The sequence below is a fragment of the Ambystoma mexicanum genome, chromosome 13 (assembly GCF_040938575.1).
Source record: "Ambystoma mexicanum isolate Mex_15411 chromosome 13, UKY_AmexF1_1, whole genome shotgun sequence".
NCBI classification, from domain to species: domain Eukaryota; kingdom Metazoa; phylum Chordata; class Amphibia; order Caudata; family Ambystomatidae; genus Ambystoma; species Ambystoma mexicanum.
This window is the reverse complement of record NC_090938.1, coordinates 723,476,732-723,501,968: the sequence shown is the minus strand read 5'-3', so window position 1 is coordinate 723,501,968 and position 25,237 is coordinate 723,476,732. Positions and strand designations below refer to the sequence as shown.

At 47.7% G+C, this 25,237-nt stretch overlaps 1 protein-coding gene across 3 annotated transcripts in view; it reads right to left on the bottom strand.

The window, feature by feature from the left end:
* The window catches only part of LOC138521810 (E3 ubiquitin-protein ligase TRIM39-like), a 283,884-nt gene that overhangs the window by 244,187 nt on the left and 14,460 nt on the right, over positions 1-25,237 (bottom strand). For all 3 annotated transcript variants that reach the window (XR_011283131.1, XM_069634925.1, XM_069634926.1), the window contains exon 2: positions 2,731-2,826. Coding sequence is in view for 2 of the 3 variants with exons in the window: in XM_069634925.1 (XP_069491026.1) it covers positions 2,731-2,826 (96 nt within the window). In the remaining variant the exon portion in view is untranslated. The remainder of the gene's footprint in view (positions 1-2,730; positions 2,827-25,237) is intronic.

Here is a 25,237-nt window from a genome sequence, read left to right as displayed (position 1 = left end):
CGGTATAACTGTTCTCATACCAACATCCGCTGGTCACAGCACATCATTCTAAGTAAACACTGCTGGTTTGAAGCCCCCCACCCCCAGCCACCCCTCCCCCCCCACCCCAAACCCCCACCGTCCACCCCACCCCTCCACCCTGTCCCCCCCCCACCCACCCCTACCCCTCATCCCCCTCCCCCCAACCAACTCCTATCCCTCCTCTCCCTCCCCTCCCCTCCCCCCCAGCCAGGCGTTCTCCTCAGGACTAACGAAGCCGCAGCCGTAAAACCTGCCAGAACAAACACATTCTCCTGATCTCTCAACCGCCACACCTACCGCTAAGAAGCAGCTATTACACGAATACCGCACAAGCTGCACACATACCCGGTGCTCACATGCACCTTGGACTCCCTCTACTCTCTCTACTGATCTGAACTTCGGTTCCCAAGGGCGTTCAACCTACCAGCGCCTTCAGACCATACCAATGGCGCTATATAAGTGCAAAATAACATAACATTTCTCATTTCTTTTGTCCATCGTATGCGGCCCTTAGGAAAAGGTCCCTGAAGCTCTTTTTTCTCCAGAAGCAGGTTTCAACTGTTGCAGAGGCTAGCAACCTCTGACTGGCAGCTAAGGACCCCCTGGTTACGTCCACCACTGGGTGGTTTTAGTTGAGGGCCTGGCAAAGAAGGTCGAAAGGGAGTAATCTTATCCCTTAAACCATAACTATCATCAGAGCCTGTTTTAACGTGCCCCAAGCATAAACTCATCCATCAATGGATGAAGGACTGTGGGGTTTCCCCAAAAAGGAATGGTAAATTTTAAGTGATTACATGTATTAATTAAAACAACACTTTCCTGCACTTTTTGCTGGTTATGAATAACTTTATTGATCTATGCATATGTCTTATTAATGATATTAGTCATGATGTCTGGGTTTTGGTGCCTGGATAATATTATGTACACGTTGGCTGTTATGATACATTTTATCGAAATAAAGCTGAAATGAAATGTATTAACTTGAAACTGGAGCATCAAGGGTCTTTTGTGCTTGGAACTATGTTACTTGAAACTTGGGGAAGGGAACCCAGAGTATTGGTCAAAACTACTGTCTTGAACACGAGAGGTACATTTGAGACTTTCTGTGCAGATCTACTTTATATCTGGGGAAGGAAACTGAATGAAAGCTGCGAGCAGGAAGAAGCTCAGAACATTATGTTGGACACTTTTCTTTTTTTGGTTGCGGACGTCCCTACACCTTGTCCAGTTATAGTTGTGAGGGCAAGTATAGGGTTTAGACACAGACAGATTCCCAAGTTGAACTCTTTGACTCAGACTTTACTTAATTTTATTTAGGTAGGAAATCCAACTTTAGCATAGGGCCAGTTAGTCCTTCAACCATCCTTACAAATAAGTTGATAAAAGTGTTTGTTTTGAATTCAGAATCTGTTGTCTGTGTCTTGCTTCATGATGCCTTCACAGAAGCCCCTACATACATACCTGACTGGGACATCCGCATCGGTCAACTTGAAGTCCCACAGCTAAAGCACACATGTCTCATAGGAAACGCACAGCAAGAATCGGAAGGGAGAAAGGTGGGGTTATCTGTGTTGGCACCCTGTGGGAACACAATTTCCCTAACAGAACAAAGAAGCATTCAGAGAGCACACTTCTTGCCAGTCACACAGCTTCAGAGGCTCGGGATGTCTCACAATCAGGCAGATATAGCACTCTACTGACACCGAGTGCCCAGGACACATTTATTCCCAATAGCATGAGGGAAACAGTGGGAACTATTTGTCATTGGAAAAAATCCTTGCAACAATTATATATGTGCTTTGAGGGGGCATTAGCCGATAGCCCTTTGGGACCTGAACTGATAATAGTGTGAAGGTTTTTGTTCTATTCAGATAGGTTTCGATGAACTTTAGAGTGCAGCCAACTAATTGATGACAAGCTGCACCAACCCACATGGATCTCACCAGCAGATCCATACGAAGGTCTGGGAGTGGATCCTCCTTTGTAGATCATCTTGCAGAGTGAAAAATGTCCTGGTAAAAGTGTAGATTCTCTCATGTATTCCACAATATGTTGGGAAGATGGATTCCCAAAGCAATTGAGATGCTAGAAACTAGAAGTGACGGAACATCTTTGGAGATTTCTCAAGTCTGCGTTTGGTTCAGGCTCTAAGGACAGCATCCACTTACGAAAAGATCCGTGTAGAACAAGCAGCAACCTATGGAACTGGGACATAGTACAAGTGCTTCCCTCATCATTGCCCCCATGATTCACCCTGTACCAATCACTACACAGTACTATAGGGCGTGTACAGACCCCCTTATATAATATTGTCCACAGCAGGTCCCTGAGAGCTAGTCCCAATATTAACTTTCAAGCGACACCTTATTTCTCTGACCCCCATTCCTGCTTTTTGTTACTCTTATGAGCCCCCATGTCTGAATTTAAGTTCATCCCATTGAGTTTCTCATACAAGTATAATCTCTCCCTATTTCAGCCCTGCTCTCTGTGCCCTCAAGGGATGTCTCAGATCTGACCTCCAGCTGTGATCCTTGTACTCTCAAGGAATTCTTCCTGTCGCTCTCTCATCCCGCTGTGCTCCTTTAACTCTTGGGGATGTCTAATATCCCTCTTCTCCAGCTCTGCTACTTGTACTCTCAAAGTGACCTCTCTGTGGCTTTCATCTCTGCCCTGAGAATCTTCACACAAATATAAAACCATTTGTCTCACCGTCAGCTCTGATGCTTTCCTACTTTCATCCTCTATCCACTCCTGCAGGTCCTTCAGCTCTTTTTTCAGACGTTTGTTGTGGCTGTAAAGTACATCCTAAAAGAATAAAAACCCTGTTAGCCAAACATTTTCTTGCAAATTAATCTACACAGAAGAAAGAAGGCTCCCACGAAAGCCTAGATGCTCCCATATTCTGGTTTACAATCCATAGCTCATACGTTTTGGGAGACATTCTGTCTGTCACATAGAGGTCCTAATGGCATCAGGCTTCATATTCTTTTCTTCCATGAAATATGAAAGTTGACACTACCCGTGACCCGATTTATGAGCCTTAACCTGCCACAAAAACGCTTGGTTCTCCCCTCAGCAGACCAACTACAGTAGAGAGTTGTGACCCTGGACCCTGCACTAGAGCCTACAGTGAGATTTGAGATGTCCATATACGTCACATGAGGACATGCAGGGTTCGAAATTCCCAGGAGCTGGGAGCTATTTAGCTCATGGTTATAGCCAAGGGGATCCTGGTTAGCTTGACATCAACCGCTATCATGAGATACACTTGACTCCTCACGCCAGTGGTGCCACTACAAAGCTATGTGATATTAACTGTGTAGTTTTGGGAGAATAAGGACAGGCCTAAGGGACATTTAAAGCATATTGTAGAATATGTAAATGAACAAAAGTTAAAACATTTCATCTTGCGCACATGTTACATTTGCTGCGCGCTATGGGCGGACTTCTGGGTCCCAGGAGGTGGCTCCTGCCCAACGGATGATGCCTGATACCCAGGAGCTGCTTTTTGCTTCTGGTCAACAGATCCTAATTTCAACATGTGTGTTGTTTGGTCACTTGCTGGGGCACGTGCCAAGTTTGGTGCAGCGCACTAGTTAGTGAGTAAAAGTTGTGCAGAGACCTTAACATCAACTGTGGATGGTATCAGTAACTACTGTGGCAGTATATATCGGGGGAAAAGGCTGTAAAAGGTTTTGTCAGCCCACATCAGAGCTGTGCTAGAGGTGAACACAGGGGCACGTAACAAGCGTAGTGACAAAAACATGTTACTGGCTGCCTCAGCCTACCTAGGGGCCTTTGAAAGATGGCTACATCAGAGAGAGAGAGGTTAAAACGGGTTAGAAACAAAACAGTTGAAGAAGGTGCTCAGAGCCTTGTAGTGAGCATAAGCCTACTGGAATGTTGGCTGAGGGAGATACTGAACATTGAGGCGGAATGCTGGGAGGTAAACATCAAGATTTGCAACAGTTGTTATGATCCTCTGTTAACACATTGTTTGCAATGGCTTCAGATTCCAGTGTTTTAGGCCTCCGCTTGTGATATTTCTTGTTCTTATGCAGCACACATAACTTGACTTTTACTTTTGTGATGTGTCCACAATGGGCTGGTGCAGAGTATATCAAGGCAGGGACCAAGGGTAGCAGGTGTTGGCGTCCCGCGTCTGCCAGGACCACTGCTCCATTGATTAGCCACAACCCACCCCCCCCCCTACATATCCTACTCACTCTCCCGACAGAGCCAAAGCCCAGAGGGGACCAATGGCAGCAGGTGTTGGCATCCCGCAAGGTGTTAGCGGGCTGTGAGGATGAGTGCCACAAACCACACTCCCCCGAAGCCTGGACAGAGACAAGGTCCATCATCGAGCCACTGAGCTCCATCGCAAGGCTGGGCCTGCTGCCTCGCCCCAAAGAAAGTTGGCCATAATTCAGGGTGCTTCAAAGCGTGGAGAACTGCTGACTTGTTCCGCTGGAACTATCGTCCAGAGTATCGCCAGTAGCTAGTCCTGCCTGCACCCCACAAGGGAAACTATCTGCTCAATTGTGGAAGGGAGTTACCTTTTCGGTACCTGGGAGGCAGCCTGTTATCCGGTTATCTTGTTACTGCGTTGTTACCCCACTATGTCCACCATGTTCAACCCTCCCGGCCAAGATAACGAGGAGACCCATTTAACTGCTCCACTACTGTTTTATGGGCCCGAGCTTGGCCCAGGGCCTGAAGTAGGATCAAAACGGAAAATAGAGACATTCATGAGGTCTAAACAACTAGCAGACACAGCTGCTTTGGCCCCCACATGCTCTGTAGGCACTTCCCACAACATCGAAACCTCTATCACCTTGGGCAACGCACACATGTATTATTGAAATCTGACAGTTTCAGGGAGGCCCTTGCTTTAAACCATCAGGCCCGACAACGGCTGTACCAGCCCCCGAACTCCAGTTTTGCACCCTAGCATCCCAGTCAGGTGCTGAGTGCTTGTGCCCCACGGAGGAGGCGAGGCCTGCTGCTATCAAATCTAATGCCCAGTGCACACCCCCCCCCCCCCACAGACGCCTTTTGCAATGCCTCCCTGCATCCTTAGCCCCCTCACCACAGCCCTGCCGGCAGACTGCAAAACTTCTTGACTTGGGCAGACCGTAAACTCTGACTTTCTTCACCAATGCTAGATGCGGGAGAAGGCCCATGCTCCAGGACATCAAAAGGAAAGGGGGACCGATCACTACAAAAGGCGAAATTGGAAGGGACAACAATTCCCCACCAACTTCAAATATTAATGGAAAAAAATGGTGTCCCGCCATTTGACCCATGGAACAACAATGCCCCCTAAACAAATGGCTTGGTCAGGCCAACAACTCCAGTGGCTTTCCCTACAGAAGAGTGGAAAAAAAGGACGGGGATCCGGGTACAAGGACGTGCTGCTGTAACTGCAGCTTGGTTTTGGCCGAGCTCCTCCACATAAGGAAGTTGCTTCTGTCGTTTACCAAAACCAAAGGCAAAGGGGTAGCAGTGGGGAATAAACTGGCCGCACAGGGAAAAGATTAATGCAGCGAGCACAACGGACTTGATCTGAACCCTCCCTGCCCCCCAATTCTCCAGGTTATATTGAGAAACCACTGCCTCCCATATCCATCACCACACAGGTATTACCTGTGAGAAAGTCCATGGGGGATAGGAGGGGTACCACCCAACAACAAACTGCCACTCAATTCTGTTCTAACATGGCCCCTGTATCGTGAAGTCCCCATTTGAAAGGTGACTCAGCCCCCGCACTACCATCTGGCTAAACAAAATAGTTTTTTGGCAACAAGGTCAATGTCTCTGCATGGATCCCCTAAACCCCTCTCAAATCGGCCAGAACCAAAGGACGCGCGCTCCATAATAAAAGTTTACACTGACTATGAACCATAGGGAGGTGCCCCTTTGTTAATAGAACACACACTGACTGTACGAGAATTGTAAAGAGGGGGATACCCCAGTCTCTATTGAACAAAAATGAACACTGGAGTGGTAAGGGACATTCTGAGAGCTTATGGGGCGCATATTCTTTCCAGCCAACAGTGCCATTGAACTGTGCCTGCATATCAGGGGGTTCTTGGTCAAAGGGCTCTGTCCTCACAAGTGCAAACGCCACCCCCTTTGGGGGTGGGGGGGGGGGGTGAGGGAGTATAGTCCAGCAGGATGTCTCATATCCACCAGTGAGCCATGCTGGTCGTCCCCAAACATAGTCCCTTTGGCCTGCAGACTTAGTAAGAAACACGATTACTGTGATCGCCCTGTCATAGCGCCATTCATGGGACATTGGCAAATGCCGAGAATGTGTTGTATTGTATATTTTGTTGATGTGTATACTTTCATGGCTGTGACCCGAATAAAGTTATGATACATGGTATGATATGGCATTTATAACGCGCCTATATACAAATGTGTCTCAAGGCGCAATGAGGCAAGGGAGGCCGAACAAAGAGAAGAGACGATCTTACTAAGCCAGGTGACATTGAGATTGTGCAAGTGCGGGGAAGGGTAAAAGTGCGAGGGGAAGGAGAGGGGACAGTGCAGTACATGGGATCACACAGTAAAACAAATAAAAGAGCGATGCCAGCTGGTGGCAAGGGTAAGTGCAGACATCAAGTGTCAAATGCTGGTAGGGGTACAGAAACAGACCCTGAGTGCAAAGGTTCCCAGGGGGGCAGTCAGTGCAGGAGTGTAGTGGCGGGGAGGGGACCTGGGCCCAAGACCAGAGGGTAGCCAGAGAAAGCAGAAGCAAAGAGGAAGGTTTTGAGGTGCTTCCGGAACCGGAGATGGTTCTCCTCAAGTTTCAGATAGGCAGGGAGGCTGTCCCAGAGGGAGGCCCCAGCCGAGGAAAGAGATCTAGCACCAACTTGTTGCTTGGAGAAGCGACTGACCCTGAGGGAGTTGGAGGAGCAAAGGGCTCGAGAAGGAAGAGAATAGGGTGTTGATTGGTATATCATTCTACTGTTTGTTTTTCTTCTATGCACTTTGCAGTTTACTGCATAAGGCCATTTCGAGTACCATATACCAAATGACCGTGCTACACGTTTTTCACCCTATTCTCTGGCCAACTTGTCTTTTGGCCTTCTTTCTGCCCTTTGAGGAACCTGAGGCATCCTCACTTTTCCCCCCTGTATCCTGCTCTCGGGTAGCCAGGGAAAGGCCTCTTGCCCCTTGTATCCTCTCGGGTGGCTAGGGAAAGGCCATCACTATTGGATTCTGACCCTGAGGGTGGATATGTTTGTTTATTCATTTATATAGCGCCCCAAATCTGAAGGTATCTGGGCACTTGTAGGACAAATCACGAGTATGCATTAGCTTGAGTTACAGTGGATACATATTTACAAAGGAAATTGTAAACATGTAAATGCGGAGGCCGGGGCTGAATTAAGTGCCGGCCGCCGCAAGGTTGTGTCGAATGCCGGCCGCGAGGCCGGCGCTGCGATAAGTAACGGCCGCGAGGCGGGGACTAAAATAGACGCCAGCCACGAGCCAGAGCCCGAATTTCCTGTTGACGGCCCGGACGAGACTGACACATAGCGGCCGTGAAAAGGGACAGGTCCCGGCCACAAAGCAAGCAGAACACCCAGGGAGCGAACACAGTTGGGAGGGGGTTGAGAAGGCAGTAACAGGGAGTGGAAGAGGGGCTAGCTTGGGGATGCAACTGGCGGAGAAGAGACATAATGTGGGGCTGGGTGCTTGATGATCTTGGCACGCAGGTGGTAGCTGCATGAGGGGCCTTCACCTGCTGCGGTCTCGCGTCCACACTGGAAGCAAGTATCAACTTGGAACTGGGGCCAGGCGCTCTGAGGCCGTGGGCAGCCTTGTGTGACGGCTGGTCGCGCTTCCCTGCTGTGTGCTGGCGGGGTCACTGTTTCTTATCCTTACTGACGTCATTTGCCGGAGCACCGCGTAACTGAGTGGATTTTGGAACAGGCTCACCTTATACATTTGAAGAATATTGGTTTTGTCCCTTTTGACTGGAATGTGCAGTGAGTTCATACATGTATGCGGATTTACACTGCATTTATTTTATTCTTTTTTGCAGGTTTTTCAACTCTGCTTTAAGAGGTGGTCCATTTTGGTTGTGGAACTGCGTCTCACCTTATACTTTCTTATACAGTTCAGTTATGACATACTGCAGCTTTGTTGTTTTATTAGTTTGGTGCCTAGTTATAGGCGGAATGTTAATATGGTTTTATTGGGGGATGGGGCTTTTGGGATTCCTGTGGTTTGTGTCTTTATTGGTTGTGGGTTTTGGTTATGCACTTTTTCTTTTTTTGGAAATGGTAACTTTTGATGCATTAGTGATTGTTTTTCTATTGTGCCATGGGAGGGGTCCTGGAGATGGTTCTTGATGTTGTTTCGATTGTTATCTAGGCTGAATAGACTTCGCAGTCTTCTGTTCTTTTTGCTCTTTGTTTTTTGTTCATATTTATGTGTGTGTCATTTATCTGTTTTTTGTTGTTCTGTTTCTGCTTTTCATGTTTTTGATCTTTCTGGTGTAATGATGACTTCACAAACAGGTGGGACAGTCAATGATCTCGGTATTGTCTCTTGGAATGTGAATGTGGTCAATTTGCTAAATAAAAAGAAAGTATTTCACATGTTACAGGACATGCATGCTGACATCCGTTTCTTACAGGAGACTCATTTTGGCGGATGAAATTTCTAGGTTGGAGAAGGAATGGGTTGGTTCTGCTTATGGCTCTTCCTTTTCATCAAGGTCAAGGGGCGTGGCCATTTTGTTTCGGAAGAAGCTACCTATTCAAGTTCTAAAAGTGTGTGCGGATAAGGATGGTAGGATGATCACCTTGTTGGTTGAGATTCAGGGGGAATTGTTAACACTCTGCAATGTGTATGCTCCTACAGTGGACGATGGCTCCTTTTTTAGAATGGTTGCACAGACCCTTTTAGATTTAAATAATTCTAATATTCTACTAAGGGGGGGGGGGGGGGGGACTTTAACACTGTGGTTGATCCTATGCTGGATAGAAGTCAGGTCAGGCGGGTACCGCATTGTTATCATCAACGGGCGCTCAGATCGCTCTTAGAGGAACACAATTTGAAAGATACTTGGCGTCTAGAGAACCTGGACAAGCGCCAATACAGTTTCTTTTCTAGTGCTCATGGTGTGTTTTCTAGACTTGACATGATTTTTACTGGTGGAAAGGTGTCAGAAGGTATTGTCTCAAGTGAAATTGGTAATATTTTGTTGAGTGATCATGCCCCTGTTGTGATGCATTTAAGACTTAGATTTTGGTGTCATAGGACTTTCTCATGGAAACTGAACACCTCTATATTATTGGATGATGATATATTGGAACAGATTGTTTCGGAAGCAAACTATTTTGTTATGGAGAACATCTCAGGTGAGAGTGTGGCGAACACGTGGGAAGCCTTTAAATGCTGTATGCGTGGTGTCTGTTTGGGCCTGTGTAGTGGTAAACGGAAAGGCAGGATCGTGACCTACGTATTGGTGAGATTTCTCGGGATGTGATGCTTGATCCGACGGACTCAGTGAAATTGGCGACTGAAAAAACGTAAAAAAGAAATGGAAGACTTTTTGTCGCTAAGGGCAGAGCGTGGTTTGTTCTACTCTAGGTGTACTTATTTTGAAAAAGTTGAGCGTTGTGAGCTCTTGGAGCCTTTTTTCTTACCTTTGTGTTTCTTTTGAGGTCCAATCCCTCTTACTTTCTTCTCCCTCCCCTTTCCAGTAGCGGTTATTCTTCCTTTCTACCGTTCACTCAGGCACTATTTCGGCTCCCTTGGTTTGCTTGGACTACTGCTCTTCCGTACCGTCTGGATTATTCTCATCTGCTACAGTACTCTGGGATTCTACGGACTACATCTTGCTGCTTAAAACAGCAAGGTTTTTTTTCCTCATTGCAGGCTTTTTCCCCTATCCTTGGCTGTTCCGGGAGGAGATCCTTTGGCTGGTCAGTTATTGGGCAGGCAGAGTGGCTTCCTTCTGTGACAAGCATTCCGCCACAAGGAGACGACTCAGAAGATACTTCATCAGGCTTCCCAATCCCCGTCACCAGTGGAAGATTCAGGTGAGGAGGAAGGGAGTCTAGGATTTGACAGTTTGCAACGCCTGGATATCGCTATGACAACTGCTGACATGTTCAAGAGCTGATTGCAGCAGTACAGGGTCTCTCCATGGAAATACAATCCCTAAAGACTGAAAATGGCATGCTGAAGCAACTGGTCACTCCAGAGAATTCCACGCAATGGACTTGCCTTCCATGGGGTTGGCTAGTGGCAAATACGACAGGTCACCCAAAAGACTGAAAGAATTCATCGACACGTGAGCGATCTATTTCATATTCAGGTCTGCCACTTATGCATCCGATCATTCCCGGGTGGGTTTCATGATTACCAACAAGACTGGTAACACTTAGCCTAGGCAACCCCTTTGGTCACCGCAGCCAATCCAAACTTAAAAGATCATGGAGCTTTCCTTGCTCTGCTATGCCAGACCTTCGAGAGACCAGAGGTGACCTACACTGCCTGTGAAACTCTGCTAGACATTCGCCAGGGTCAGACGGATCTGCAAACCTATGTCTCCGCGTTCAAACTGCCGAAGCCAGCTGGATGGAATCGCCACAGTTCACCATCTTCAGACGTGGACTATGTGAGGACATCGAGGATAAACTTGTCAATAGACCCGAGGACTATCCCAGATCTTCTACCTGAAGCATTGGTTCTGTATTGACGCATGTACTCGGTCTATTCCAGAGAAGGCACTCAGACCACTTGAATTGCGCTTTACTCAACGGCCTCATCAGACCCTCCAAATCCCGAGCGGAAGTCTCATTGTTCTTTGTACACAAAAGGGACTCAACCGAATTAAAACCTTGCATCAATTATCGTGGTCTAAATAAGGTCACCATCAGAGGCAGATATCCTATGCCACTCATTAAGGACATTATGGAAACAGTACAGGGAGCTGTAATCTTCTCTAAGCTGGATCTATGTGGAGCCTACCCTCTTTTTTGCGCATCAAGGCCAGTGACGAATGGAAGACCGCTTTCCCAAAAACCTACGGTAATTATGAAAACCGGGTTATGCCCTTCGGCCTGGTTAATGCTCAAGCGGTCTTCCAGCATTTCATGGACTGACTCTTCTCCGATCTACTTTTTCATTTGGTCATAGTTTATCTTGATGACATTCTGGTATTCTCCACTGCCGAAAAGCTACATCAGGTGTACCTTACTGAGGTTCTTCTTCGCCTGAAGAAACAGCCTTTTGGTCAAACCAGAAAAGTGCATCTTCCAGACCACTACTGTACCTTATCTAGGATACATCCTATCCAATCCGATCAAGGAATCTCCATGGATCCGCGCAAGATAATTGCGTTACTCAGATGGCCAACTCCTTCCTTAGTAAAGGACATACAACGGTTCTTGGGTCTCGCCAACTTATCGTAAATTCATTGAAGGTTTCCCAATTTCCCAAACATCATTCTCCCGATCACCAACCTACTCAAGAAGAATGTACCGTTCTGGTGGGGCGAGGATACCGAAGAAGCCTTCCGGCTACTTAAGGACAGTTTTTGTACAGCTCCCATCTTGTTACAGCTCGATCAATCTCTTCCCTTCATTATCAAAGCCGACGCTTCGGCAGCTGCTGTGGGAGCAGTACTCAAGCAAGAGGTGAAGGGCCTGAACATAGCATACCTATCCAAAACTTTGAATGCAACTACTCTGTCATTGAGAGAATTGCTGGCCATAAATCTGGCTTGTGAGGAGCGGCGTCATCTTCTACAAGGGGCCGGTCATCCTTTTGTGGTACAGATTAACCAGAAGAACCTCTGTATTCTTCACCAAATGGAATGTCGCAATGCTATACAAGCCCGCTGGGCTCATTACTTTGCTCAATTCGACTTCTCCACAATCCTGGGAGCCTGAATACCATTGCCAGCGGTTTGTCTCAATGTTTTCAAAGAGAAGACGCACCATCAGCACCCCTTGGAAAACCTCTTTCGCAGGAATACTTGTGTATGCCGCTTCTTTTCTACAAGAGGTCAAAGAAGCATCAGCGACCATGAATCACCCTTCTTTTCAGAGGTTTCCTCTTGAGGAGAAGGTAGGTCTGTTTCATCAAGACCGTCTTCTTCTCACTACTTCTTCACTTCAGCAAAGGGTCATTGCATGGTGCCACAATAACAAGGCAGCTGGTCATAAGGGTTACGCCACTACCTTGGAACTCATTTGCAGGCATTTCTGGTGGCCGATCTGTAAAGATGTCAAGAAGTACATTGCTACTTGTCCCGTATGTGCCCAGTGCAAAAATGGAACCAGGAAACAGATGGGGTTTCTGGAACAAGGTCAGATTCCCGCTAGACCTTGGAGTCATATCTATGGACTTCGCTGTTGACCTTCCTTCATCTCAAGGCAAGACTGCCATCATGGTCACTATCAACACATTCTCCAAACTTGCACACTTCATTCCCCTCACAGGTTGTCCGACTGCTCCCTGGCCAAGATCTACTTTCAAGATTTCAAGTTCCATGGACTCCCAGACAGTATACCATCAGATCAAGGTTCACAGTATACATCTCTTTTCTGGAGCACTTTGAGCAGATTACTGGGGATCGACAGGGCTCTTTCCTCAGGGCATCATCCCCAGACTAACGGTCAAACAGAAAGACTGAACTCAACCATGGAACAGTATCTCAGGTTTTTTACCAACCTCCAACAAGATAACTGAGTGGATCTGTTGCCTACAGGGGAATTCGCATACAACAATACAGTATATTCAGCTACAGAGTGAAGCCCTTTCTACTGCACTTACAGCATGCATCCTCGTTCCCTACCAGCCTCAACCTATCCACCTGTATCTGTTCCATCAGGGAGTTCTCTGTTGGATGATATTTCCCCAGCACAAAAGAACTACGAAAAGCTGGAAGTCAGCAAGCACAGAAACAAACAGGCTGACAAGCATCAAAGGGAAGTCCCTGGTTGAGAAGTAGGTCAGAAGGTCTGGGTATCTACCAAATTTCTACCCCGTTGGGTCCATCACACTAAGCCTCATCTCAGGTACATCGGTCCCTACGAGATGGTGGCTAGGATTAACCCTGTGGCTTTCAGACTAAGGCTACCAAAATATCTAAGTCAAGGCTACCCAAACATCTAAGCCGCCTGCATCCGGTTTTTCATTCATCTATGCTCCGATCTTTGCGGCCGGATGATCACTCCCGCTTAGGGCGCCCTCACCATCTTGCGATCCCGTCTACAACCGCGGAGTATGAGGTGTCTGGTGTCTGTGATCACCTGTAGTACAAGGGTCTGCTGCAATATCTGGTGAGCTGGAAGGGATATTCATCTGCCGAAGACTCCTGCCAACCTAGCTCCCATACCAATGCTGCTCGCTTGTTTCAGAAGTTCCAACGTCTTCATCCGGGCAAGGCCCATTTCAAGAGTGGGCATACTATCATTGCTCGCCCTCCCTGGTGCTTATGGAGCCTTTGGGTGCTCCGCCACCATTAACATGCCACCACGTTAATTTCAGTGGGATTGCAGGATGTCCAGCCTTTTTCCATAATGCCGCTTCCAGCTGTACTTATGCTTGACTGCAACCGGCGCGCCCCACGTTGCAGCCCTGCTCTTCCTTCCTCTTTGGGTCATACACGGACAGTTATTCCTTTCACGAGCACACCGCTCTGCCTTCTCCGTTCTTCCTTCCTTGCCTTTGTTTCCTCTGGTCTTCGGGTGCCTTCCTTTCCACCTTACATTTTGGTGGCTGCTTGGAGCATTTTTCTTAACTTTGTTTTTCTTTCGAGGTCCAATCCCTCTTGCTTTCTTCCTCCCCTTTTCATTCCAGTAGCAGTTATTCTTCCTTTCTAGCGCTCCCTCAGGCACTATTCCAGCTCCCCTGCTTTGGACTACTGCTCTTCCGGATCCTCTGGATTATTCTCATCTGGTACAGTCCTCTGGGATTCTACGCACTACATCTTGCTGCTTAAACACCAATGTTTTTATTTCCCATTGCAGGCTTCCCCCCCACCTCATCCTTGGCTGTTCCGGGAGGAGATCCTTTGGCTGGTCAGTTATTGGGCAGGCAAAGTGGCTTCCTTCCTTGGCAGGCCATTCCTCCACAAGGAGAGATGTACTTCTACTAAAAAGAAGACTCCGAAGATACGTCATCAGGCTTCCCAATCCCTGTCACCAGTGGAAGATTCAGGTGAGGAGGAAGAGAGACTAGAATTGGACACCAACGTTTAAGGACCCCTGATCGTGGTGATCTTCGTTGCTGCCCATCTCAGGCGTGTTTTGGTGTTCTTCTGTTCGTCAGCTTAAAGAGCAGGAGTCATCCAGTGAAAATAAAAAAAAGAAAAAAATAAAAAAAAAAAAAAAAAAAAAAATGTGTACCTGGAGTGCAGAACTGCCACTTAGTCAGACCCATACTCGAAAAATGCCACTGCACCTGTGGCCCCTGAACCCTGCATCAAGACCAATACCTAACGTAAGTGAGCCTAGTGAGTACAAGAACCCATGGGGTGGTTTCTCGTTGAATCCGAGCATGGGTGGAAATTTCAGATAGCCGTTTCTACGCCCACACCCACATAGGGTTGTACGGGTGAAAAATCCCCATCAAACCGCTCGTTCGCCTGGTCATGATTGGCCAAGGATCCCCCTCTGGGCTTCCTGTAGAGTAGCAGCATTAAGAGAGGACATTTAATATCCTGAAACTACCTTCATGTTCTTTAGGTTACCCGTTTCCAATGCTTTTCATGGATTTACGAATGTATCTGCACTTTGCTTCAGTCCGTTTACTGCCTCCAGTATAATAATTGCTGAAATATATCTTGTGAGGTTGGCATGGTGACAAGATAGACCGGACACAGAAGAGATAATTTTGACATTTATTCAAGATAGTGGGTTGGGATAAATACCCATCTTGTCCTAGCTCTAATTTGGGTCTGTCTTTAAATGATGTTTCTAAGGATATTCAAAGTACTTAAGTCCCAAAACAAAGTCCGTCTCTGCCAAACCTATTTTTGCCCTCACTCTGGAAACAATAGTTGTACACAATTCACTCTAAAAAAAAATACGTGTTCCAAAGAAATATGTCAAAGCGGGCTTCAGATTGCCTTGTTAGGGTTAGTATTGCCAGTTCAACATCAGTTCAACTTAGAATATCCTGGGAAGGTTTCTCCAACAACAAAGTCATTTCTTTCACACATGTCCTTTATTACGCTGGACTCCCTTCCACAAGCTTCATATATTACATAGTTCTTGTAGGCCTCATAGGGTCACCTTCCCCAAGCTTGGGCCCCTCTGGGTTTCAAGATTCAACAAAGTTCACCAATGTAATATACAGTTCCTTTACGCCTCTCAGGGTCCACTTACCCAAGCTTATGCCCTGCTGCATTTCAATATTCAACATAAAAGGTCACCAAAACACAAACGTTCTGTTTCACAGGATTTAGTTCCAAAATACACTTCTTTCTTTCCAAAACATCCCGTCACAAGACTTTGGGGATTTCGCTACCACTTCCCCTTTCAGTGTAGCTCCCCTTTTTCTTCTCTTCAATGACAGTGCTTGGATCCTTTAATTGGAGACTCGAAAACGCACTGTTTTTCTTCTCCCTGTGCGCGACCACTCAGATACCTCAGGCCCTTTTCTTTCCTCTCTACTCATGTGGCTTGCATGTTTCTATTTCTGTTCTTGTGCCGCTGGCACACCTTCCGCTTACTCTGCCATCTCAGTTTGTGCCACTTGCACACTTCTAACATTTCCTTTATTCCGTGCCACTTGCATGCTTTCCACTTCCCTGCTTCAGCCTCACACGTGCACTGGTTTCTTAGCTCTCAGAAACTCAATGCTGTTGGGAAGGTTTTGCCTGCTGTGGCGTGGAGGTCAGGGTCTCGCCACCTGCCCCTCAGCCACCCCTGCGACCTGGACTCCTCCCAGGGGAACAAGCAATTGCTGGGCCACAGTGCACAGGAGTCAGCTAGTCCGGATCTGGCTCCTTGGAGACACGGCTCCCACGCCACGCTGAAACCCTCACACAGCACTGGGTCAGCGCCTCAGTATCTGGATCTCCTCCAGATGTTGAGGACATCCAGCTGCAACTGAAACGTCCATGGACCCAGCAACAACCTGTTTGCATAGTCCACAGTACATCTACTGATTTCTTCTCCGACATAGACCCAGGATTGGTCACATTTTGTCTGCAGCCCAACCTATGTTAGGTCTTTAACAAGGACACACACACAATGTTGATGTTGCACTACTGTACTATATTTATTTTTGCCTTTAATTGTGTCAAAATGTCTTTTGAATCCTTAATTGCACTCATAAAGCCCATAAACACCACCCATGAACACATTTGCAGTACTCGTACATTATACTGTTTACCATTGTGTTAGTATTGTTTTGCGTTTTATGTATAAATTACTTCAAGTAAAGCATATGTTAAACTGCTAAGAATTAAATAATTAGCATGGTATTACTTTATGTAACAAAAAAAAAAACAAAAAAAAAAAATCGGTGTTACAGCCAACTTGAGAAGGCTGTACTGAAAATACAGGCTGTAGCTAACTTTATTTGCTTACGACTCCTTGAACCTAGAATCAGGCTTGTGATGGGTTCCAAAGGCAGATCAATTCAAGCCACTACCTCAGACTAATACCACATACCCCAATTTTGGTATGTTGAATGTTTAAGTGGGTAGGACTCCTCCTGTTTCATACATTTAAATTTTGAGCCCTCAGTCCTTCCACATTGGGCTTCCCCTCCAGTCACCTTGGTCTATTACATCACTAGCATCAAAGTTGACAGACATAATGGGAACACAGGGCGCTGCTGCCGCCATGAACTTAGGCTTGTCCATAGTATCCAATAATTATCAAATTGTTGAGAGCATAATTTTACCCTTATTGAAAGGAGAGCCTGCAAGGCTAGAAGTTCAAAGAAAATTGTCCCAGTTGAATGAGCAAGAAAAAAAGGGGGCAATTTGGGGACATAGTGACATCCATTTCTCAATCACTAGGCAGAGATCACCTAGGCAGGAGCCCTGCAGAGACACAGAAGAAGGCTAACAAGGATAATGATATGATAGTTTATTTACATAGCGCCTATACACAATGTGTTTCAAAGCGCTTCAAGGCAAGGGAGGGGACAAGGGAAAATATGACATTCTTACAGGCCATGAACAGTAAGGATGTGAAATTAACTATCGTACTAAGCCTGACATGAAATGGAAACAGACAGGAGACTACCGTACTAGGCCTGACGACATTTCTGGTAGAGCCGGAGGAAAACAAAAAGGTGAGGCAGAGGGGTGCAGAAAGGGAGGGGAGGAACAAAACAAGCGACTATCGTACTAGGCCCGACAACGTTTCAGATAGTGCTGGAGGGAGGGGGAGCGACAGACGAGGTTGCCATCATACTAGGTCCAGGGACAATTCTGATAGAGTAAGTGCATAGAAGAAAGTAAGGGGAGGAGGGGAGGAGATGGGAGAGGAGGAGAGAACAGAGTGTAAGCAGTCAAAAAGAGGGGAGAGCAAATACAATTGCAGAAGTCAGTAGTAACATATGTTAATGTTGCAAGGCAGGCTACACAATGAAGATGGGAACAGCATGATACAGGGACACCATGAGTACAATATGCAAGGGAAGTCCAGCATGAGAGTCCATAAAAGTAAAATCCAGCAGACAATAAGCCATATAAGGAGACACACCAGGAAGGGAAACACTCAAAAGAAAGGGGATTATTTCATGGTAAAAATGGTGGTAAACCACAGACAACAGCTTTCGCCAATAGAGGAAGAGAAATTCCCAGAGCATGAGCCAAAGAATGGGAATGCTACAGGAGATCAGGATGCCTCGCAGTGGCAAGGCACTCACAGGAGTAGATGATCTTGGGGTAAGCCTAGGGGGGCAGTCCCATTTTAGACCAACAGACAATGATTTCAGAGACAGAAAACAGTTGCAAAGTCCACACAAGTAAGGCACTGATGAGGGTTCATCTCATTCCTCACAGCCAAAGACGCCAGAACGTTCTAAAACTGAGGGGAAGGATGTGAAAGTTGAGAAAAAAAAACAAGGCAGCCCTGAATGCAGAGTCCACGCACTCATCAAATAATTCCCAAGACTAAGTGACACACTGACTGAAAAGAGGTCCTCTTAGATATTTCCATATTTGAATGCAGCCACAAGGCACTGCTCGATCATACAAAGGCACACAGAAATGCACAAATAACGGTACCCACTGGGCAGACATTAGTAAAAAATTGAAGTGTATTTTGTAACCATTCAGCTGGAAGGTGAACATCCCAAAGTGATTGAAGCACTGTTTTGGCCACAGTTACATATCCAACATAAAGGACTTAGCATTTCAAGACTAGCCACCATTGTATGTGACAAAAGCACCGAGAGGTGAAGAGGTAGTGATGCCTGCCTTTTCAAAAGAAGTGAGTGGGGAACTAGAGCAAAAATAGGCACAAGACTGGGCAACGCTGGCAGCAGTGCAGCTGTTTAAAAACCATGTAGGGCGGGGGCGTGGCCTGGAGCGCCGTCTATGAAGACGCTCCTTTGATGGCCTCCGTAGGACGCCCGCTACATTCAGCCTAAAATGCGGCAATAATACGATGCCACACCACAGGAACCCCTAAGGTGATCCATGAGCACTTTGAGCACCGGCCGCCCGCTCCCCAGACATCTCCGGAGCGGCAGCTGCCTGCATGAAGAGAAAGTCTGCCTACGCGGCACCGGGGGACTCAAGATGGCCGACGGGCTCGCTCGACCGGGGGAAGACTAGAGGATAGGCGGAGCGGGGCCCGCCTGCCATGCGGTCCTCAGTGGCACCTGAGCCACAGCAGCGCTCGCCTGCAACACCCAATATCCCTTTGGGGCTGCTCCCCGCCACCCCTGCCCCCCCAAATCCACCCCCTTCATCTGCGGCTGCCTGGAGGAGCGGAGCCCTTCGCCGCCTGACCCGTGATAGAGGACTCCCTCGTAGCAACATCTGGCCCCCGCTCCCCCTCACCCCCCGCTCCCCTGGAGATACTGAAACAGCCAGCGGAGGCCGGCCTAACCCCAGCTGCCTAGCCGGTGCCCCTGCTCGACCGGCAGAGGAGCTCCCCGCTCTGGCAGACTCAGTGCGCGGCAATAGGGGCCTGTTCTCCTCCTCCTACGCGGACCCAGGAGGCACTGGCACTGATCTCCGGAACTGTCTCCCCACTCTCTCCGGGCCGTGTGGCCCCTCTCTCATCTCTTCCTCCTGGAGCGCCCCGGCCCACATCATCCGGCAACTACATACCTCCGAACTGAAGGGGTACCCCCTTCCAATAGGCTGAGATCTCCACGGGCCACGTTGGCGGCTCTCCCGGGGCCTCCTGGAGGGGGAAAAAAAAAAATCACCAATCCAAAGGCATGCACAGGTAGCCCCCTAGCGTGGCAGAACCCCTGGCAACACAGAAACCCCCATCCTGGAGTAAGGTGCCGGGAAGGCTCTGGAGGACCGCGCTTGGAGTCCCACCCCTCCCCCCACATAGCGGTTGACGGCAGGGGCCTCCTTCGGGGAGTCCCTGGAGAGCACTACTCCTCACTACCTCTGATTGAGCAGCCGGCGCCCGTCTGGAGACCCTGTACCTTCCTGAGGGGACCTAGAACCGAGGTGGAGGTAAGCCTGGCCTGCATGTGAGACAATGGGCCTCATTACGAGGTGAGAGGTAAGGGATTACCGGCACTGGTGCCGGCAATCCCTTACCTCCCTACTACGAGTTCCCTCTGCGGGTCCTTCCTGAACGCCTGGTTTTTGCAGGAGTAAAGGACGGGACCCTCAAAGGGACGCTAGCGCTAATAACGGTACCGCAATTTGCGGTACCGTTATTAGCGCCTTTCCCATTGAGCCCTATGGGGGCCCAAATGGGGAATGGCCCTGGTGAATGGGGAATTACCGGTCCCTCCGATCTCGGAATGGACCGGTAATTGCTCCATTCACCAGGGAGGAGTCAGAAGGGTTTTGGAGGCAGCCATGGAGCTAATAGCTCCATGGCTACCTCCAACCTCGTAATGAGGCCCATTTAACCCCTCTCCTCCACTCTGCTCCCTGGACTCTTCCTGGGGCGCCCCGGCCCACGACCCCGCTTCCAGAAGATAAAGCTTGTGATCGCACCAGTGACACACTCTAAATTCCCAATGGGCTCTGAAGGGCCTCGGGCGGCCTCTGGGGCGACCCGCCACCACAGCTACAGTGCCCCCAGCGGCCCCTGACCCGCCGATGACAAATAACACAATGACCAAGCAACCGAAATCCACCAAGACCTCAGACATAGCGACAATGCTAATGTCATCCGACAGAGCAAAGAAACAAGACCCCCCCCGCCCGCCTCAAGACATCCGTGAATTTATGGCTGACATTAAATCTGAATTCCGGTCTTGTATGACAGAGCTTGCCACTAAGCTAGAGAACACTGACAAGAGGGTCTCGGAGGTAGAACAGAGACTGGGGGAAGTTGAGGATTGCAGCCACAACCATACCTCCATCCTAACAGAGGGTCAACGCTCAATTAGACTCCTACAGGACAAGTGCGAAATCCTAGAATACAAGCAGGAGGACCTGGAAAATAGGGCCCGGCGCAATAACCTCCGAATTCGGGGAATTCCGGCCTCAGTCCCAGACAAGGAGTTGGCAGAGTATGTGGGCCTCTTTTTTCAAACTCTCCTCCCACATCTGGAGGATTCACAACTTCTCCTAGATCGCACCCACAGGCTGCGTCCCCGCCGCGGAGGCGAGTCGGCTATCCCACCAGATGTTATCACCAGGGTACATTTCTTTACCACGAAGGAAGCCATCTCGGCAATAAGCCGCTCCAAAGACGAAATCACCTTCCAAGGTGGCCTTTCTATGGCCTCCCCTAAATCCAAACAAAACTCATGGTCGAAGGTCCCGAGATTCAGGAAAAGGAAATAGCCAGGCACGGTCTCATAATGGAGTCATCAGCATTCCGTGACCCAGCTCTCAAGGCCCGGCACCCCAGAGCCAGCCATCACCTACAGGAACACAGAGGAGCTTTAAACACAGATGCAGCGGGCCTCACCTCACGGCCCATGCCCAGTTCCAAGGTACAATCCACCCACGAGTCCTTGGAACAATCCACTGAGACTACTTACGTTTCTGGCCATGTTGGCTACACACTGTTCTATGGCCCCTGGGCCCACAAAGGGTCCTCTACCCCCAGTTAAATCTTGGGCCTCCCGTTGGAGGTCCGAGCAAAAATCCCACAGACAGGTTAATAAGTGGTCTCATATCCTGCGACATGTCGGCTAAACCTTCTGCATCTCCCACCCTCTGAGGTTTGTCTCCCTGAACGTTAAAGGACTGAATTCGCCAGCCAAACGCAAGTCAATCCTGCAAAAACTCAAGAATGACAATGCTGCGGTAGCTATGCTACAGGAAACTCACCTACTGCTGGCAGACCTCCGACGCCTACGTTCCCAACACTTCCCAAGGCATCTCTTCGCATCTGGGAACTCCAAAAAAGGTGGCACGGCAATACTCTTCAGAAAATAGCTGAATCCTCAAATATTGGACGCCATACGCTGCCCGGAGGGGCATTTCATAGCTGTGAAGTGCCTGCTGCTGGGACAATTATACTCCATAGTCTCAGGATAAGTGCCAAATTCAAGCCAGGAGCCTTTCTACGAGTCGTTAAGTACAACTCTTTCTCCTTTCTTGGAGGGCCAGATAGTGATCGGTGGCGATTTTAATGGAGTCCCGGACCCCGTGAAAGACAGACCAAAAAAAAAAAAAAAATAAAAAATAAAAAAAAAAATAAAAAATAAAAAAATAAAAAAAAAATAAAAAAAAAAAAAAAAAAAAAAAAAAAATCGCACCCACCCTCTGCTGGGGACCTCGCCATAGCACTGGCTCTCCTGCAATTATTCAGAACTCTAGAGGTGATGGACTCATGGAGGGTACTCCACCCCTCCGAAAGGGACTTTTCCTTCTATTCCTATGTTCACAGGACATTCTCCAGGATAGACCTTCTAGTATCCCCGCAAATTTTCACATTTACCAATGTTGTGACAATAGGCTCCAGAATCCTGTCCGACCACGCCCAGGTGACACTAGAAATCCGAACACAAGGGCCATCCAATCCCCAACAGCGCAGATGGACGTTATATGACCCGATCCTTAACGAGATGCATCTTAGAGATGCGATCGCAACTAAGATCAACAACTTCAAGGAAAACCCTAGCGAAGACACTTCCTCCATCAACAACTGGGACACAATGAAGGCAGACGTGATTGCCCAAGGGGTGGCCTACCACAGGCACAGACGACAAACCCGTCTGAGCCTTGAAGAAGACCTCAAAAAAGCAGAAAAGATCCATAAGGAGAAAGGCTGGACGCCAAAAACACAACGAGCTATCCGTATAGCACAAAAGAAGATCGAGGTTCACTACGCCGAACACACTGCCCATCAAATGGCAAAAGCGAAACGGTTTTACTACGCTAAAAATAAAGCGAACAAACCGCTGGTGGCCAAACTTGCTAAGGCAAAAAGGAATAAACACGATTGTGGGCCTGCGGGATCAGCATGGTAAAATCCAATACGCTGACCAAGACAAACTACATCTCGCAACAGCCCACCTGACCCACGGGACACGAAGGAACACCTGCAGAAGGCGGCGCTTCCTCGACTAAAAAAAAGGCAGCCCATGACTCCCTGGAAGCACCAATTACCGGCGAGGAAGTGGACGAGGCGATAAAAGCCCTTAAATCCGGGGCCCAGGGTCCGGACGGATAGTCAACCAGGTTCTATAAGATTTTCAAACCTCAACTACTATCAACGAAGAAGTAGTCTAGGGTGCCACTTGCTCTATCCAAGAACCAGGTTTTGGCACCCATTAAGTCTCCCGACACCTGGCCATTGACCATATCGAGGTCTCCGTTTTGTGTTTCGGCTAGCCACTTCTTGGTACGAATTTCTTCTTCATATTTGCTCTCCTCCTGTTGGTATTTTTCAAAATTTCTAGGCAATCTATGTTCAAGTCTCTGCAGATTATAAATTGGGGTTCTAAATAGTCCACTCTGATGTCATCAATCCATTGCATAACTTGTAAAAAGCCATTTCCTTCTTTAGCTTTCACTTTCCAATAGAGATTGAAAATAGCTAGAAATCCTTGTTTGGGGTTCTACAGTTCCTTCACTTTTATTAGCATGATCTGCAATAGGGGAGTGTGGTTACATACTTTAAAAACTTTTCCCATTGTGTTATTGCTAATGAACATGGGTAAGCCCGCCGATGGCCTGTCCCTTGCTCCTTTTACTGCCAGATTCAGATAGCTAGAGAAACCATCAAGGAGTGGTGTTTCTGTGAACCAAATTTCTTGTAGGCATAACACATCGAGGCATGTCAGGTTTCAATCCAGTTATTGAAAAAGATGAAGAAACCTTCTGGTATTCCACAAGCCGATTTGTGAACTTTCCTACGTCATTTTTTATTTGCCAGTGTTGTTGCCAGCCAGTCCCAGGATTTCTCCTGGTCCACTCGTCTTTCCAGGCCAACTGTTTGTGTTTTACCAGTTGGTTTTTTGGCCGCCGATCTACCTCTAATCACCATTCGCAAAGCTTTGGGTCTCTGGAGAGTTATAGGTGAAAATCTAGTTGGTACTTGAAGATTTTCCTCATGTGAATGTTAAAGGATATTTGTACCGCGCACTATCACCACCGAAGTGGCCCTCTGGCGCTCTGAAAGTGGGGAAAAGGGAGGGCGAGTTAGTGGGAGGAAGCTGGACAAGTGCAAGAGAACAGTGATGTTCTGTTGGCGGCCTCTGCCCGTGGGTCCGTTGGCTGGACCTGGGGTGTTGGCTGCCGGTAGTCATTGTGTACTGTTGAGCGAGTCTATGTGCGTTCTGTTTTGGTGTTGCAGTGTAGTGACGTTTGTGCGGTTTGTTGTGCTGTAGGTTTGTGGTTGTGTTTGGTTTAGAGTTTGAGGGGTGTATGCAGAGGAGGAAATGGTTAGTGGATTGGTTAGTTGGCATTTCTGTCTTGAAGTGAGGCGCTGGGTTTGCGTAATCTCCCCAGATGGGGTGTGGGAGCATTTCTGAGCTTGTCCGGTACTCAAGTCCCTTTCACACCTGGCCTCCACTTCCATCAATTTCCTTCATAACCTTGCCTGCCTTCATTTGCCACTCATACGGCCAGTGTACATGCTAATGTCCACAACTAAGTTAGAGTGTGGTGATTGCTAACATTCATACAACTCTACAACAGTGTGGTACCTGGTAGCAATTATGGGGCGAGTGAGGGTGTTGGCTGGGATTGGCTGTGGATGCTGATTCTGTCCTTATGGGTGTCGCTTGTGTTCTATTTGACTTGGCGTTACCTATCTAGTTGTGGTGGGAGTTTCACTGGTCTGTTCTGGGTGTTGTCAGTGTCCTCTTAAGTTTAGTCATCCTTTTTTCTTTCTGTTTCGGTTTTCAGTTTGAATCTGTGTTGTTGAAGAGCCAGGTTTTTAGTAGTTTTCTGAATTGTAGGTGATCTTTGGTGTTTCTTATTTCTGGGTTTTTGTGGCTAAGTGGGAGAAGGAGGCACCTCCACGTTTTTTCTTAAGGTATGGTTTTTGTTCCAGGCGGATTTCGTTGCTTGACGTGAGGAGTCTTGTTGGTTTGTAGATCGTCATTTTCTTTTGTAGGAATTCTGCTTCCGCCGATGGCCATGTGTGTTATGCACATTGTTTTGAAGGTGGTGTAATGTTTTACTGGGAGCCAGTGTAGTGTTTTTAGGGCAGGAGTGATGTGGTCTCTTCTGGATAGTTTGAGGAGTAGTCTGGCTGCTGTATTTTGGATCCGTTGTAGTTTCTTCAGGAGGTATTCCGAGGTAGAGGCTGTTTGCATAGTCTATTCATCTGGAAACTCTTGTGTATGGTCTACTTTCCATGATAATTTGTGTCCAACTCTCCTGTGTCACTTCAAATTATCGGAATCTAATTTTAGGTTGAAGCCCAAAATCCGAAGGTCATCAGTTGCTGATCTAAGCAGCATTATAACTGCTTGGGTTGTGATATGGAGGCAGACTTTTTCAATTCGGCTTCTTCAGGGAAAGCAACAATTTTAATATCTTTTGGCTCAATTACTCTGAGGCACAGAGCACTGTGCAAGAGAATCATTATATTCAAGTGATTCGTTATCAGACCGTCTTGTCTTCAGAATTCGTTCCAGCATTATTTTGTGGGTTTGGTTT